The following is a 17,210-nucleotide window of genomic DNA, read 5'->3' as shown; positions in this document are numbered from 1 at the left end:
GAGCTATGGACAGGCACATTGTGGTTTTGCAGGATCAGTTGTAAGATGTGAGGATCAAGGCTAGATTTTTTTTAGGATCTTTTCACCTTTATCATTCTCTAGGGTCAGCTCAGATCCTTAAACTAGAAATTTAGGAGACTAACAACCCCTTCACTTTATAGAGAAAAAACTGAGGCCTAAGGAGAAGTGACCATTCCCCTCTCTCTCTCCTGAAGGGTCCTTGTTAAATCCAGAACAAATATGACTTAAGGATGGAGCTAGCCCACATACCTACATACCTGAGATTATGGTAAAAGTTATCCCAAAAAGGATAACAAAAAAGCCCACATATACAAAAATATTTATAGCAGCTCTTTTCATGATGGCAAAGAACTAGAAATTGAGGGGATGCCCATCAATTGGGAACTGGCTGAACACATTGTGGTATATGTATATATGTGATGGAACACTTGTTCTGTAAGAAATCATGAGGGATAGGATTTCAGAAAAGCCTGGAAAGATTTGCATGAACTGATGCCGAGTAAAGTGAGCAGAACCAGAACGTTGTACATAGTAACAGCAACACTGGGTGATGATCAACTATGATGGATTTGTTCATCTCAGTTTCTAAAGGACTTGTGATGGCAAATATCACCAGCAGAGAAGGAATTATGGAGTCTAAATGCAGACCAAAGCTTACTCTTTTCAGTTTTTAAAATTTGTTTTATGTATTATTGATTTCCCCATGGGTTTTTTTCCTCTTTTGATTTGATTCTTCTCTCTCTCAACATGATTAATATGGATATATGTTTAACATAGTTAGACATGTATAACCTATATTAGATTGCTTCCCATGGGGGGAAGGGGGAGGGAAAAAATTGTGAAATGCAAAACCTTACCAAAAAAAAATTATTGTTGAAAACTATCTCTGCATAAAATTGGGGGAAAAATTAAAAAAAGAAAAACTGCAACCTTGAGAGTACAAGGTCACATGTCAGTCATGATTGCTATTGGTACAAATAGTATGACCATTCCTGCTACTGCCGCTGTTTCAATAACCACTAGATCAATAAGGCAGAAAACTGCAGAAACACCGTTCTGTACAAAACCTGAAATATTTTACTTTTTTAAACTTTGATCTAAGTTTACTTAGATTCCATGGACTTGATACAAGAGCATTTGATATGAATCAGTAAATAAAACACTGTAATAGCCACAATAAACTTTGTTAGAAATGTACATGTTGCGGAAAAAAAATAATTAAAAAAAAATAGCTTGATGCCTGGATTCGATTAATATAAATGCTGGACAAGAACAGTGTCAAAGGAAGCTTTAAAAACACCTGTTTTGATTAAGTCTGGGGCCCCATTAGACTAACTCTTCTCTCCTCCGCCGTCTTCCCAGCCTGTGTCCCACCCCAACGGGAGGTGGGTCAGTTAATAAGGCCTCAGTTGTTTCCTGTAGCTGTTTGCTCGTGGACGTTTCATCCAGGTAATGGGTATATAAACAAAGCTCATAAGAAATATACAAATATAAAAAGCTACAAACATTAATAAATTACATCATCACAAAACACAGAAACACTTCACAAGGTGCTAGTAAAATAACTGTATCCCCACCCCCCTCATCATACAAGAATGAAAACAAAGAGCTGGTATTAAAGTTGAAGAGTCATCTTCAAAATGTGTCTTAAATAGATTTCTTTTTGTACTATTTGATTCTGTATAAGACTGCACCAACGTGACTTGTTTTTCAGGCAATACCTAATTCCCAAAGGAAAAAAAAAAGAAACAAAAACAAACAAAAAAGAAACAAAAACGGAAAACAGAAAAACAAAAAAAAAGTTTTTTTTAAAAAGAATCAAACAAAAATACAACAGTTTATCATACTCAGCAAAAAACTCGTATAAATGTTAATGAAGTATTCTATAGAAAGGAATTTCTAAAGATACTTTTACTCTTATAAAAAGAAGTTATTTTAAAAAGCTATTTACAAGCTACATTCTATGAAAAATATGTCTTAGGAAAACACATCTAAAATGAAAAGTCGGGATTGCCTGAGAAACAAATTCCACCCCCCTCAGTGTTTATGTGCAGACAAGCCGCTCAGTGGAAGATAAAAGCACTCTACACCAAACGCTAAGAGTTAAAAAGACAAATTATCCAGTCAAATTGTCAATCAGCCCAACGTTGGTGACTAGACCCGGTGGGACCACCGGAACCACTGGGCTGCACCTGCGGCCCCTCTCCTCAGACTCCCAGAGGGATGCCCGCTGGAGCAGGTGAGAAGTGCTTTGAGGTCAGCAATGGACAACCTCTGCAGCAGGAAGGAGTGGCCGGGGGCTCATGGGGCCTCCTTCCCAGCTTGGCCTTGTACCCCTCAGGTTCTAGGGAATTTGTCTTCCAAGCCCAAGAGACCACCAAGCCTTGGCTAAGAACCTAGGCTCCTGAGGGACCCCCTACTACCCCCCTTCACCATCCCGCAGCTACAGTTGGGCTGAGGTGGTCCAGCGCACCAAGAGTCTCCCTGCCACCCCAACCCTGTGCATCAACAGATACAGCTCTGGACTCCAAGATGGTCTCCTAATTCCAAGTGCTCCTGTGCAGTTAATACCCTTCGCTCCCCCCTCCCTGTCTTCAAACTTCCTAACAGGGAAGAAAAGACCTTAACCCGGTAATCAAGTTGAGTGCTTTCGGCTTTTGTCTGAAAATGACTTGGGGAGAAAAAAAAAGAACGGAGCGTCCCTTCTCTCTTTTTCTGTTTCTTTTTGTTAACCTCTGGCAAGCACCAGAATTTTACCAACTCCGAGCTCTTTTCCTGCTCCACACCCAGATGGCTCTGGCGTTGGTCCACACTTCCTTTTTCAAAGGGAGTGTGCTCCAGACTGATGAGCATCTCTTCAAGCAAAACCACCTTGCCCTTGGGAACAAGTTCAAGGGATACTCTCCTAAGACTGGAATGGTCCTCAAATTCTTGGGTTAACTTTTTGCGAAATGGTCACTCTCAGCAACTTGAGAACGGACGTCTATATTAAAAAATATTTATAGCAGTGCTCTGTACACTCTGACTGCTGAAAGTTAAAAACAACTATTTTGAGTGGTGACAAAAAGTTAACTTGGGGTCCTCCCTAGGATGAAGCGCAATACTACGGCAGTCCTCCAAGAGTTGAAGATTTAGTGTTGGCTCAGGAAGAAGTCCTGGGCTGGGGAGAAAAGTCCTGGCTGCTCCAATATTAAAGGAGGAGCTTCCCATTCCGGTGTATTTTCAAAATCTTCCCCAGCCTCTGTTTGGCTGTCGCCATGCCTTTTTTCGTGCGTTTTCCTGGGGAAAGAAAAAGATGCAATAAAGACGGTCAGCCTCTCCCACGCTCCAGGACCAACCAAGCTGCTCTCTGGAAGGCTCTCCTGTAAAAGCCTCCACCTTCCAAGAGGGAGGCTGGAGATGGAACTCCGCGGGTCCACAGAGGGGCGGCCTGCCTGCTGCTTCATGGGAACCCTGGCCAGAGGCACTCTGGATGTTCAAATGCACTTACAGCCCACTCTCCATTGTCCAGAGGCACTGGTGCCCAGCTCATTGCAATTTAGCTTTGGGATGGGTTTTTGTCATTGAATTTGGGTACGGCCTTCTGCGGTTCAGGAATTTCACAACACTATAGACAGGCTAGAATGAGAGTAAACAGAGATAGTGTCGGTGTTAAATGAGGACTTCCATTAAGCAAAGGAGGTGATAATGTCGACAAGAGCAAGATCTGCCAGAATAAGGGCCCGAGGTAACAGTCAATACCTAGCAATGATCAAAGGCCCATTACCCTGTCTAAGCCAGCAATGGACAACAATAGTCAAAAAGATCACCAAGGAGGAAGATGGGGAAAAGATTGAGTTCCAGGGCTCCAGGGCTGGGGTCAAGGGTACCCTAGGAGACCAGACAGAGAGGAGGAGAGCCCCTTCAGGCTGAAGAGGAATATGGGGTTAGAGATTTCCATTTAAAGGTGAGAAAAATTGTGACCCAGAGCACTTAAGAGGCTTGCTCAATATCCTAGTGATAATGGGAAGCCAAATGTCTCCAAATCTAGTCCCCTATGATGTCTCTCTAGATGAGCAGGCCCTCGAACACCAACTTCATCAAAATAAGAGAATTGCCTGGCTCCCCTTGAAACAAAGTCCCCAGAGGCCAAACCCAGGGGACTATACATACATAGGAGGTGCTTAATAAATATTTGCCAATTGATTAAATGATTAGAGACATAAAGGATCACAGATTTAAGAGCTGGAAGAGACAGTAGAGGTCAAATCCCATCCTTTAATTTTATAGATGAGGAAACTGAAACTCCAAGACAACAAGAATTTTCTAGGGGTCACCAAGCTAATGTCTGAAGCAGGATTCCCACAGTAGAGGTCAAATCCCATCCTTTAATTTTATAGATGAGGAAACTGAAACTCCAAGACAACAAGAATTTGCTAGGGGTCACCAAGCTAATGTCTGAAGCAGGATTCCCAGGCAGCCCTTTCCAGACTCCAAATCTGGAGCATTAAACACTCCATCATTGCCTCAAGCCAAGTCTGATACAGCCCTGGGCAAATCACTGCATTTTAGGTTCTTTACCCTGATCTGAGAGATGAGAGGAGGAGACCAGCTGCTTTCCAGGGTCCTTCCAGTACTGTGAGACTCAGTAAATTCCTGGAGGTGCCTTAGGATCCTTAGGAGTGGTCTGACCCCAGAGGAGAGCATCTGGTGGAGGCACCTCAGAAATCGGCAACTGCCACAAGTCAGGGCTGATTTATTATGTGGTGATTGCCTAGGCTTAGGAAAGTGGAGGTAGCTGCTATTCTGTCTTTTGGTCATGTACCACTCCAGTGACCTCAAGGACGTTGTCTATGGACTTTTCTTGGCAAAGACACCAGAGTAGTTTTCCTTCTTCACTGTGTCACCATTTTTCAGATGAGGAACTGAGGCAAATAGAAATTAAGTGACTTAGTAAATGTGCAAGGCCAGAATTGAACTCAGGCCTGCTGTCCTATTCATTACAACACCTAGATTATCTGAATGCAATTAAACTTAAAAGTATTGTACACACTTTTTAAATGAGTGGGTTGTTACCTATTTGCCAGCACACCCACTGCCTTACTAAGTTTGCCAGTTCACCATCAAGACCTTCACAGTTGGCTCTACCTGGGCCTGCAGACTTTACCTGCAGATGGAGTCAACTGTGAGGGTCTTGATGGTGAACTGGCAATAAAGAAAAGAATCCCCTTTGCCCTCAAGTTCCCTGCACTCCCCCCCTTCTCTTCACCCACCAAGCAAAAAAGGCAGTGGCTAACAAAATCCTCTCAGAAAAAGCTGCAGGTGTTCAGGATTGTTCCAAAACAGAGCCACAGCTTTTCTTATGATCCTCAGTAACCAACATTTACTGAGAGTCTCCGGGAGGTAATCCTCCACTGCAGGGGGACTGGAGGAAGGAACCTGAGAAGCCCAACTTCAATTTTCCAGATTGTCAAAAGGAGAATGATCACCTCAGATCACTTGAATTCTTGGTGACTAAAGACACAAATTCAACACAATATGTGCCCAGATACTGTGACTGAATGCTTTAACCCTTCCAGCTGAAAACCTTTCCAAAATGTACTTTTGTTAAAAGCTGATAAACCTATCTTTGAAGGTCAAGCTGTTCCTTCATCTACTATCTACAGCCTTGATTGTGGTGGCCAGGTAGAGAAAAAACTCTGTACACTTTCAGAGGCTTTGGTGAGACTAGTTCAGATCTGGAGGGGGAAACATCAAGCCAATGCAGAAGGCAAGAGGGCATGTCTCATATGTTCTCAAGACTTAGCCACCCAATAAACTCTTAAAAAGCACCTATTAAGTGGCAGATTTTGAACTAGGAACTGGGTCACTGGATCGATCATTTTGGCTTAATTTTTTCCAATCACGGAAATCAGGAAGTTTATGGGATGATTGGTGTGTACCCTAAAATGACTAATATAAAAACAAAAGATGTCAATACACCTTTTTTAATGTAAAGACACAATGTTAAGGCTGAAAGCAGCCTTGGCTGTCAGCCAGTCTCAACCCTCACTGTGGAGGTAAGGAAATGAGGTGGAGGAGATTGGGTCAGAAATGCTCTGAAACCCAAATAAGCTAAGGGTAGGAGTATTTTTTAAATTAAATTACTCTTCTGAGCTATTTTTATCATCATTTGCCTCTCTAAGAGCACCATAAATTACTAGAGGCTAAGCTCCTTTGCCATCCTCCACATTTCCCACTATGCTGCCTTTCTCTCATTTTTCCTAATGTTTAATTCTCAAAATTAAAATTTGTTTCCCCTTACAAAGGACCAGGGTGAAAACCAGCATAAAAGAGATGGCAGACAAGGACAACTGATCAGAAACCTGAGCCACTGAGCCTGTTGTTACTTTGATACAAGGTGTCTCAAAATTCTAGGGCCTAAAAACTCTAATTTGGGCTACAAATAAAAAAATTTCCAAATTTATCAAATATTCAACTCAATACGTTTTCATTACACACCTGTATGCAGAGCAGTTTGCTCAGCATCAAGGAGATGCTTTTGGATGAGACATAGTCTCTGCCCTCATGGAGCTTAATTTAGAATCCCACCTCAGACCCTGGTCAAAGGTCATGTAATTGCTCGCTGCCTCAGTTTCCTCATCTGTAAAATAGGAATAATAATGGAACCCACCTCATAAAACCATTTTGAGAACCAGTAAGATAATCTATGCCAAGTACTTTGTAAACCTTACAGCTCTATGTAAATACTAGCTGTTAGTTGAAGATTCACTAACAGTCAGTTTGGACATCTCCTACCCTATCTTGTCACAATTCTTTACTTATCTTACGTCCAACTAGATTCTTTAAGGGCAAGGAAGGACCATGCCTTATTCCCATATACCTTCTTCTAGAATCTAGCACAATGTCTTTGATTGTTGGGTTTTTAAAGAATAAATGAATTTTTATTGAATGAATGAACACAGAAATTCCTACTCCAGGTTAAGCATAAAACCCTTGACAACATGAAATCTTTAAATACTAAATATTAACTTCTAAATGTGGAATGTGACAGGGGAAAGAAAAGGGTCACAAGCAGGTTGCTGAGAAAAGGACCAGACAAGGTGAGATCAGCTGGAAACTCTTCCCTTGAGACAGAAACCCAGAACATCTCTTCCTACACCACGGGTTCCAGAAGCTGAGGAGACAAAGCCTGATGGATCTTGGCTGATTCTCTCCTCCTCTCTCTTCACTTGTCATTTTGCCCTCCTCAGGATCTAAAGCCAGAATAGCAGCTTTGCTGAAGACAACTGAGAAAGCTGGTCAAGTTGTTCTTTCATCTACTATCGACAGCCCTAATTGTGGGTGGCTATGTAGAGAAAGCTCAGATGCTGGAGCAGAAGCTGGTACTGGGCCACCTAAGGAAAGGGGCTCTTTCTCTAGTACAGAAAAAAAGGGATCATGTCTAAAGAGAAATGGCCTGCCTTAAGGAGGGCAGACTCCAGGAGCAAGCTCCCTATCACCCCTAGGAGAACTCTACTCTGTTACAGGTAACAGAGATGCAAAGAAAGAACCCTTTAAGGTAGCAGCCGCCCACGAGACACCGTACCTTTGGCAGCTGCATTATTCTGGGATGATGAAGACGGCCTCCTCTGGGTGAGGAAGACTCCAGGTGCCATGGGTTGGGAGCCGCGAGTGACCTGAGCCCCTCCAAAGTTGCTGACTCCTGCTGTATACTCGTGGTCAGTGAGGCTGCTGCTATGGGACTCCAGCTTGGGCTCAGGTGAGCTGCTTTCCTGGGAGACCTTATTAGTGTTGTTCGGTGACAATTTCTTTTTGGTATTTTTCTTCTTCCTGCCTTTTTGCTCCTCCTTTGAAGAAAGCACACAGTCACTGTAGCCCATTCCCCGGATCCATTAAAAAAAAAAGTTCCTTCTCCAGTGATGAACAGCATGGTAAGGTCAAAGTTAACAGGGTGGGGGAGGGGATAGGGAGAGGCTATAGGACCAGGAAGGCACCCTAGGGACCCAGTGGAAAGACCACTCCTACTTGGCAAGGAGAGACAGTTATCAAGGCTTCCTATGCAGTGTGGTTTCAGCCCTGGGACACGATGTCATTTCTGAAATTTGACCCTGAAACTAAAGTTCAGATATGGTGGAGAAGATGCAGGGAATGAACAGTGGGAATGGCTTATAAAGAGGCTGGGTAATAGAAAGGTCAAGGAATTCAAAATGGAAAGAGGCCCTGTTCACCCCTCCACCAGATCTCAAGAAGTCAAGCATTTCTCTCTCATTATCTACCAGGTTCTCTTTTTTTTTTTTATTGAAATTTTATTTTATTTTTCCAATTTCATGCAAATTCATACATTTGCAAATTTTTGAGTTCCACATTTTTTTTTACCACCTTCCCTTCCCTCCCTCCTCCCCATGGCAGTGAACAGTCTAGTAAAAGTTGTACATGGACAATCATCCACTAGATTATTTCATCTTTAAGGGGAGAGGAGACTTTCAGCTTTGGGAGAAATAATGGGGCTATTCATAGTTCCATTCCAGCCAATCTCCCATCATAAACTTGACCATGTTCATATAAATAATGGGTAGAAAGTCAGAATTCAAATCCAGATTCTAAAACTACCATGTGTTTCCCATCCCCACTGACCTTCCTAAAATCCCTTCCTAAAAACTAGGCTTTCCAGCCTGCAGTGATTGCACTTCATTTCTTTTTATTTATTTATTTGTTTGTTTATTTAGTTTTGCACTTTATTTTAAATCAAGACCACCACAGCTCTGGGAAGGCTAGTGGTCATGGGACCTTAGCTATTCAGTAGTTGTATTCAGTAACTCTCTTCCTCTGACCTATCTCTTCACTGAGGTGACAAATGGAAACCCACTGAAAAATCTAAGAAGGATGGATCAAACCTTGGTCAAAGTGGGACTGTTTAGAGTAGGTTCCTAATCATTCTCTGAATCTCAAAATCCACTAAGAAATGACAGCAACAGGAAGCCATAAAGGCTAGCTCCCTATTGGATCCAGACAAGTTCAATCTTTCAAAATACAAAATATCATCACCAAGAAGCCATTCAAAAAGACTTGAATAATGCTGTCTGAGTGCTTCCTTATGAGAGATGATACGTTTGCAGCTGGGGTCCTGAGGAGTTGCTCCCCATCTTTCATACAAGGCAGCAAACATTCCCCAACAGGACATTTTGCCTCCAAATCCTTGCTTCAGAAAATTTCTCACTTCCCACTTCCTTCCTAACAGAGTGAACTCATGGGGAAGCTGTGCACTATCAGGGTTTGCAATGAATATTCAATGGGCTATGGGCCATTGGCAGCACACATCAACACTGTAGTGATGAGAAGGGAGGGGGAATAACTGCCACCACTACCACATAGACCCACATAGACACAGACACAACACACACACACACACACACACACACACACATGCGCGCTCACCTGTTGGGAGAGTTTGGCTGCAGCTGCTGCCAGCCCAGTCTCAATAGAAGCTACCCTCGTCCCTTCTCGCACAGGTCTATCTTGCCGAGGCACTGAAGGCCCGACCCTTGCTAAAGACAAAAAGAATGTATCAATGATCCAGCTATTCCAGGGCTCCCATGCTGAACCCACACTGCTGAGGTCAGAGCAGAAGGCTCCTGTTCCCTGTGCCTCAGCACCCCCATATTCAGATGCCTTCACAGGGAAGAGCTTGAAAGGAAAACATTGCAGGTCTGACAGGGTGTCTCCTGAACATCAGCCTCAGTGGTCCCCCTGTGCCACCCAAAAAGAAGAAGCCTATTCCCCATCCCACCCCCCCTCAATGCAATCACTTCTAGCTGAATAGATGTCTGGTGTTCCCACCAGAGCCTCCTATTCTTAACTCAACACTCGACCACAAAGACCAGGCCACAAGGAAAGCTCACACAGCCACCCACAGACCAAAGCTGAGGCTGAGATGCCAGCTGACAGCCCTGGTTAAGGTTAAATTTGTGTCTCAGTCCCTATCAGAAAGGACAGTCTGGGGGCGGCTAGGTGGCACAGTGGATAGAGCACCAGCCCTGGAGTCAGGAGTACCTAAGTTCAAATCCATCCTCAGACACTTAATAATTACCTAGCTGTGTGGCCTTGGGCAAGTCACTTAACCCCATTGCTTTGCAAAAACTAAAAAGGACAGTCTGGTAAAACTGTTCCAAATGAACTCTGAGAGTGTGGGGAGGCAGGGAAGAACATGGGATGAAAAGGGAAAGCATCCCTTTTCTAAAAACTCCAAAGACCAAATGTTCAGAGTTACCTGTTGGGCTGTATGGAGCATCATCCGAGCTTTTTCTCTTTTTTGATCGAGACTTGAATATAGGATTATCTTCATCTGATTCCAGGGAAGGGTAGACTAAACCAAAACAAAAGAAACAAAAGCTTTCTCAACACCTGAGCCTCCTGGCAGGCTGGTCTGAGGAGCATCATTCTATAGGTTAAAGGGCAAGTGCTCTGGGCCAGTTTCCTCCCTTGGGAATGGGGGAATGCAGATCCAATCTTCTCAGAGGCATTGCAAGCAACCATAAAGCATTCTATAAACCTGAATTATGTTCTCAGATGCATACTAAGAATAGTTAAGTCATTTATTTATGCCTTCCCAATTGACATTCTCCCACAGGGTGTGTGTGTGTGTGTGTGTGTGTGTGTGTGTGTGTGTGTGTGTATCTACCTACAGGCTTCTTTCCTAGAATCATTTCCTTCCCAATTTCTTGGGGGGGGGGCTCATGTTCTGAATTCTCACTACTGGCACGGATTTTTTAGAAATGCTTAGGAACTACCCCAATTTACTGTGAAGCAAGGGCTGCCAGTTATTCTTAAATCTATATAAACACTTAGCCATTTCTTTAGTTAACATCACTCACCCAATAGCTATACTTCCACCAAGAAGGGGGGCTACACGAATCTGTCTGTTGAGGAGATTCCATTGGTTGCAGAAGAGGAGGGAAGTTCTTAAAATTAACAGCTCATTAAAAAAATATGAAGGGATTTTAGGAAGGGCAGTGGGGAAGGGAAACACAGTAGCTTTAGAATCTGGATTTGAATTCTGACTTTCTAGTTGTGCACTGACACAATTATTGTTTCAATTGCTTGACAATCTACTACCTCCCCCATAAGCAATTTAGAGAAAATAATACTATGCTCATTTCTATCAGTCAATCAATACATATTTATTAAGCTCCAGATATGAAGTGGGTACCATGCTAAATTAAAGCCTGGAGAGACAAAAAAGATACAGAGTCCCTGACCTCAAGGAGTTTACAATCTAATGGGAAAGAAGACAGACAAATGTATACAAACTAGGAAGATATAGAAAAAATAGGAAATAATTTTTAAAACAAAGACACTAGATTTAAAAATGGGTTGAGAAAGACTTCCTATATTTTAATTAAGACTTAAAGGAAGTAAGTCAGTAGGTGGACACAAGGAAGGAGGGCATTCCAGGCATGGAGGATGACCAGAGGAAACATCTAAGAGTCAAAAGACAGAGAGTCTTGTTTATGGAACAGCCAAGACACTAGTGAGCCTGAATTAAAGAGTCAGAAAACAAGGGGTAAGAAGACTGAAAAAGTAGGAAGAGGACAAGGCTAGAATGTCAAACATATTTGATCCTGGAGGCCACAGAAAGTTGTTTACTGAGTAGCAGCAGAGAGGCAAGATCAGATTTGTGTTTAGGAAAATCATTCTAGTGCCTTGAGTAGATTAAATGGGGAGAGGCTTGAAGCAGGCCAGGTGTGAAGTGTTGAAGGCTGCCTCACAGGGTGGCAGCGTCAGAGCCAGATTGAGAGGTGCTGAAACTGAGAGACGCTGAAAAGGTCTGAGCCAAGAGCAGCTTGGATATGGAGGCTGAGAAACAGTGAGGAATCCAGGATGACTCCTAGGGTGAAAGATTATGAACACAGAAGGAAATAGAGACATATGATGAACAATTTTTCTAAAGTTTATTAGATACTTAGAGGCAGACTTTTAACTAGTATCTAAGTTGCCTAACTCCTGGCAATTTAATTTCATTGTATCCCCATTCTCTTCTTGAACCACAAGTAAGTTTACAATTATGGTTGCATCCTCCTTTGTCATCCTGTGAGGTTATCTAAGGTTGCTTTCTCTAGCTGACTCATGAGGAATCATGCATCAACGTAGTCCTTCTTTGTCTCAATGTAATGTCTTAGAAGAAAAATCTATCCTTGAAGAGAAAAGAATTTTCTAAAGAGAATTCAGAAAAAGAGGGAAGAGCTGCTGTCACCTTTTAATGTTCTAAGAATCAGTGCTAGAAAATAAATAAATGAAAGAAAAAGGAAGGAAAGAAGGAAGAAAGGCAAAGAAAGAAAGAGGGAGAGGGAGGATGGGAGGGAAAGAGACAGAAGAAAGAAAGAAAGAAAGAAAGAAAGAAAGAAAGAAAGAAAGAAAGAAAGAAAGAAAGGAGAGAGAATGAAGGAGAGGAGAGAAAGAAAGAAAGAAAGAAGAGGAGAGAGAATGAAGGAGAGGAGAGAAAGAAAGAAAGAAGAGGAGAGAGAATGAAGGAGAGGAGAGAAAGAAAGAAAGAAAGAAAGAAAGAAAGAAAGAAAGAAAGAAAGAAAGAAAGAAAGAAAGAAAGAAAGAAAGAAAGAAAGAAAGAAAGAAAAGAGGAGAGAGAGAAAACAAAAGAGAGGAGAGAAAGAGGAAAGAAAGAGAGGAGAGAAAGAGGAAAGAAAGAAAGAAAGAGAGAGAGAGAGAGAGAGGGAGGGAGGGAGGGAGAGAGAGAGAGAGAGAGAGAGAGAGAGAGAGAGAGAGAGAGAGAGAGAGGAAGGAAGAGGAGGAAGGGAGGGTGGAAAAGAGAAACTGGCAGATGGACCCCTGGAGTTGAAGAGGGTAGACTGTGTTCAGCACAGGTGGGCCCCACTTCAGGGATGTTCTGGTGGACAATGCTTTTCAAGCACAGGTTAAATTTGATGGTCAATAAGGGTTCTTCCAATTTTGAAATTCTGTGATTCTCTGAGAGCCCTGAGGGACAAAGCAAGGAGGGTGCCTGGGCCTTCAGAAAATTACCTGGGGAATGGAAGCTATGCGCTCAGCCCCCGCTCAAGGTCCAATGGAAACCCAAGACCTTGTATCTTTTTCAAAGGCCCTATCCCCAGTCTACTTGATACATCTTGAAAAATGTGCAATTCATTTTGCTTTCAGTTTCTGTTTGTCAAACCAATAATACGGTCCTAGAACGACAGCACAATTCAGCAGCTGAACCCAAATCTGCCAACCATCTGGGCAGTAATCCAGCCTTTGTTAACCAAGCCTGCATGCAGGAAAGACCACCACTGGACTCAGTATACAAATATGGTTTTAAATTGAATTTCTGCGACCTCGGCCCATTTCCACATTCCAGTCTTTCTAACGCTTCCAGTGGATTTTGAATGTCATCAGATGGACTGGTGGCCTAAAGGAGCTCTAATTGCCAAGTCACCACAGACTCTCCAAAAAGTCATCTTTGGAACATACAGTTTCTAAAATGGAACAAAGTCTCGTTTGCCTTAGCCTTTGGAGGATCCTCATTTTCACAGTAACATCTTTCTATAAAGCAGTCAGGCCAGGTGGCCAGCAGCCACAATCTGGGATGTGGGGCTTCGATTACATGGCTCAGGAATGGATACGGCTCCCCAGAACCAAAGGTGAACCCTGCATGTATGTGCTCCCCCGTTGGAGCCTGACTGCCTCCATCCTGGTGGAAGGGGCCTTCGAGGGATAGAACAGAGACTGCCCAATATCTATAGCTAATATTATTTAATAATACAAGGCAACGCTATGGCACAGTGGGGAGTAAGGAAGAGTTAAATTGAAATCCTGCCTCAGACACTTGTTCCTATCTCAGTTAAAGGCAGATAAGACTAGCTTCTACCTCACAGGGTTGTTGGGGATCCAGTGAGATAGTCCATTTAAAGTGCTTGTTCAACTTTAAAGTGCTATGTAAATGGAAAATTGGTCCAAAAGGCAGGAAGACCCAGGTTCTGGTGCCACCTCAGATACACACTGGCCGTGCGAACCTGGACAAACCCTCCCTCTCAGCGCCCTATGCTTCTAAGATTCCAAGGTATAGGAGAGGAGCTGATCTGAATCAGGAGAGAGTTTGCTTGCTGAAATTCCCCATATCAGTCTAGACAAAGTAAAAGATAATCATCATGACCACCCTAATATCTCACAGGTTTACTGTAGGGAAAATGCTTTGTAAAACTTAAAAGTAGGAAAAATTAAATAAAATTTCAATAATACAATGTTGGGGGGAAAAAACATTTAAAAATGATAAAGAAATGTGATTCTAAGATGACACCATGTGTCAGAACAGTCTTATCCAAGCTGGCCACAGGAAATCTTAAGAGTTTCCCCAAAGATCATTCCAGCTGACCTCTTACCCACAAAAGGAGGAGACAGGAAAGGAGTCTGGTCTTGGAAAGGCCAAGGTTCAAATCCTGGTTCTGCTCCTTACTATTAAATGTGACCTTTGAAACTCAAACCTTTCAGTGCCTCAGTTTCCCTTTCCCTTCCTGCTGCATTTCTCAGGTCACTTCCACCTGAAGATCCTAATTCCTAAACTAAAGATTTAGAGAAGATTGAGACGTAGAATCAGAAGAAGTCAATGAGGCTGACCATTCCCCCATCCTATCACCATTTTGCAGAAGAGGAAACTGAAGTCCAGGGAAATCAAGTGACTTGCCTAACACCAGAGGCAAGGGAATAACAGAGGCAAGATTAGAATTCATGATTATTGACCTAGTGCACCCCAGTCACCCCAGGATCCTTGTGAGTCGCTAATGAAGTAGATGGAGCAGATCAGTTTAAGAGGAGAGAGTTCGTGAGCTTCATCTTGCTCTGTGGAGGACCAAACCCACTCTCCTTCCTTAGTGAGTAGCCCAGAAACCACGCTCCTGGAGGCCCAAGACCTCCTCACAGAGCAGACTAGAGAAGCAAAGGCATCACAGATGGCACGATGCCCAGAAGTGGAAGACCTGGACTCTCCTCCCAGACCTGCCTCTGGCCAGCATGGCCAGATGATCTCTGAGGTCCCTTCTGGTTCTAACAATCTTTGATCAAAAAAATTCCCTGAGGTAGGTGTGGTGGCTCCACAGAACAGTCCAGAACTAGAATCCTTCCCTAAGAAAATGCATGCAAAAATGGACATTTCACTTTGAGAGGCGGACAACTCACCACTGCCCTGGTGAAGAGACACTTGGGGAGGGCTTTTTGACTCCCCTAGTTCTGAGCCTGTGAAGGAGCAACAAGGGGGCTCCAGGTTCAAGGCTTTGACCCTACCCTCTTGCTGAGCCTCACCACTGAAGGCCAGGAGGGCCTAGGATAAGTGGAAGGAAATAAAAGCCCCCCCCCCCCCAATCTCCTACCTCCAACTATAGGGTAAGAGGGCCACCAACTGGGGGGGGGGGGGTAGAAAAGCAGCTACTCACCATAATCAGAGTCTTTGAAGCAGGCATCCAGGTGGTCCTGATCCTCCTCATAATCTTCAATGTCAATGCTATTCTTTGTGCTTTTCTTCAAGAGCCGCTTGCCGGCACTCTTGTTGCCCCCTCCCCCATTCTTCTTTGAGTTCTGGGCCGAGATGGAATTGCTCTTTGCTTGGTTGGTGCCCCACGATGTCTGTAGACAGGAGTCCGAAGACTGGAGGTTTGCCATGGACAACATTCCCTGAATAGCTTCCTGTGTGCTGGGGGAGGCAGGTGGCTGACTGAGGGGGGCACAGGAAGAGATAAGGCACTCTCAGCTAATTGAAAAAATAATATTGCAAAAATAAATAGCCCCTTGGGTACCCCAGGAGGGCTGGAGGCCGACGGGCGGCAACTGGGCGGCAGGCAGACAAGGAAGGCCTGGGGTTTGGAGTCCTCGTGACAAGGCAAGTCCACCATACATGAAATCAATGGTTTGCAATTATGAAATCAAGGGCCCAACGCTACAAATTAGAAAGCCTCAGATGCTTTAGTTGCATGATTAATCCCCTCCCTACCTCTCATGACATCATACCCCACCCAGGTTCAGGAGGCCAGCCAGCCAGCTGGGCAAGAGCCATCCCCCCAACTTCTGTGAAGGCTAGAGTTCTGGGAGCCAGCAAGGTTGGCAACTGAGAGAGAAGGAAGGAGGGAGAAAAGCCAGAGACACAGAGAGGGAGAAAGAGTCTTGGAGAGACAAATTTAGAGAGTAATAGAAGGAAACAAATATGGCGAGCCAGAGAAAGGAGGGAGGGAGAGGGAGAGAGAGAAGGGATGTGACAGACAGAGACAGTGACAGAAACTCAGAGCTGGAAAAAATGGGAGTTCAACCAGTTATCTAACCAAGACTCCCCTCTCCAAGACACCCCCTAACAAGTGGTCATACAGCCTCCACCTGAAGATCCCCAGAAGAAGCCACTCACCCCCACCCAGGGAAGCCCAGTTATTCCATTTGGGATGACTCTCAATGCTATTCCCAAAAGCTGCCCACCTTCAACTTCTACCCTCTGTGACCAACTGGAACAAAGCTAATCCCCCTTCCACTTAAAGAAAGCAGTGCAAATGGAGGAAGAACCACAGACAGACAGACAGATAGATACTCACACAGAGAATAATAAGAACCCATGAAGACAATGGAGCAAATGACAGAGGTGGCAAAGGAGCCACCTGTGAGTACGGACTTGGCCCTAATGGAAAGATGACTAGGATTGCTATAGGCAAGGGGAAGGGAATAAGTATCTGAAAATCACCTACCATGAGCCAGGAACCATATAAACTGCTTTACAAACACCATTATCTTACCCTTCTAGCCACAGACAATCTCTAGCTTGACTGAGGGGAGGAAAAGCGGAGGAGATAATTGTTGGTTACCCTCTTTGGCCTGAGCAGATTTGTAGCTTGTCTTCTGGGAAGCCCAGATGCCTCTGCCCTACCCAAAACGGTTGGGATTCCTCACTCTCCCTGCCCTGGGGAAAGGCCTAGCTGAGATCAGCCCAATATGCCTATTTACATCTGAGAAATGGACAATCCCTCACCTCCTTCAATACCTCTGGAGATCCTTGGCAATCTCCCTTATCACAGTCTTCATCAAACCTTTGGGAAATCTTGCTAGAGGTAGATACCCCAGGGAGGATCTACGTCTAAGCTGATGTCAGAAAGGCAGGCTGGCAGCCCTAGTTCTGTAGGTTTGTGGACAGAAAATCCCTCTGTACACAGAGCTGCTCCTAACCCCAGTGT

General features: G+C 43.9%; 1 protein-coding gene across 5 annotated transcripts in view; it reads right to left on the bottom strand.

Moving 5' to 3' along the window:
- Positions 1–1,075: 1,075 nt before the first annotated feature.
- The window catches only part of PHF2 (PHD finger protein 2), a 184,295-nt gene continuing 168,160 nt past the window's right edge, over positions 1,076–17,210 (bottom strand). For 4 of the 5 annotated variants that reach the window (XM_074198347.1, XM_074198345.1, XM_074198349.1 and 1 more), the window contains 5 exons: positions 15,438–15,715; positions 10,271–10,366; positions 9,439–9,548; positions 7,589–7,850; positions 1,076–3,300 (listed from right to left, as the gene is read on the bottom strand). In XM_074198347.1, the coding sequence (XP_074054448.1) occupies positions 3,212–3,300; positions 7,589–7,850; positions 9,439–9,548; positions 10,271–10,366; positions 15,438–15,715 (835 nt within the window). In that variant the 3' untranslated portion in view covers positions 1,076–3,211. The other variant, XM_074198346.1, reaches the window with a different exon arrangement.

Source organism: Macrotis lagotis, chromosome 8 (genome assembly GCF_037893015.1).
Source record: "Macrotis lagotis isolate mMagLag1 chromosome 8, bilby.v1.9.chrom.fasta, whole genome shotgun sequence".
Classification (NCBI taxonomy): domain Eukaryota; kingdom Metazoa; phylum Chordata; class Mammalia; order Peramelemorphia; family Peramelidae; genus Macrotis; species Macrotis lagotis.
This window is presented reverse-complemented; position numbering and strand designations above follow the sequence as displayed.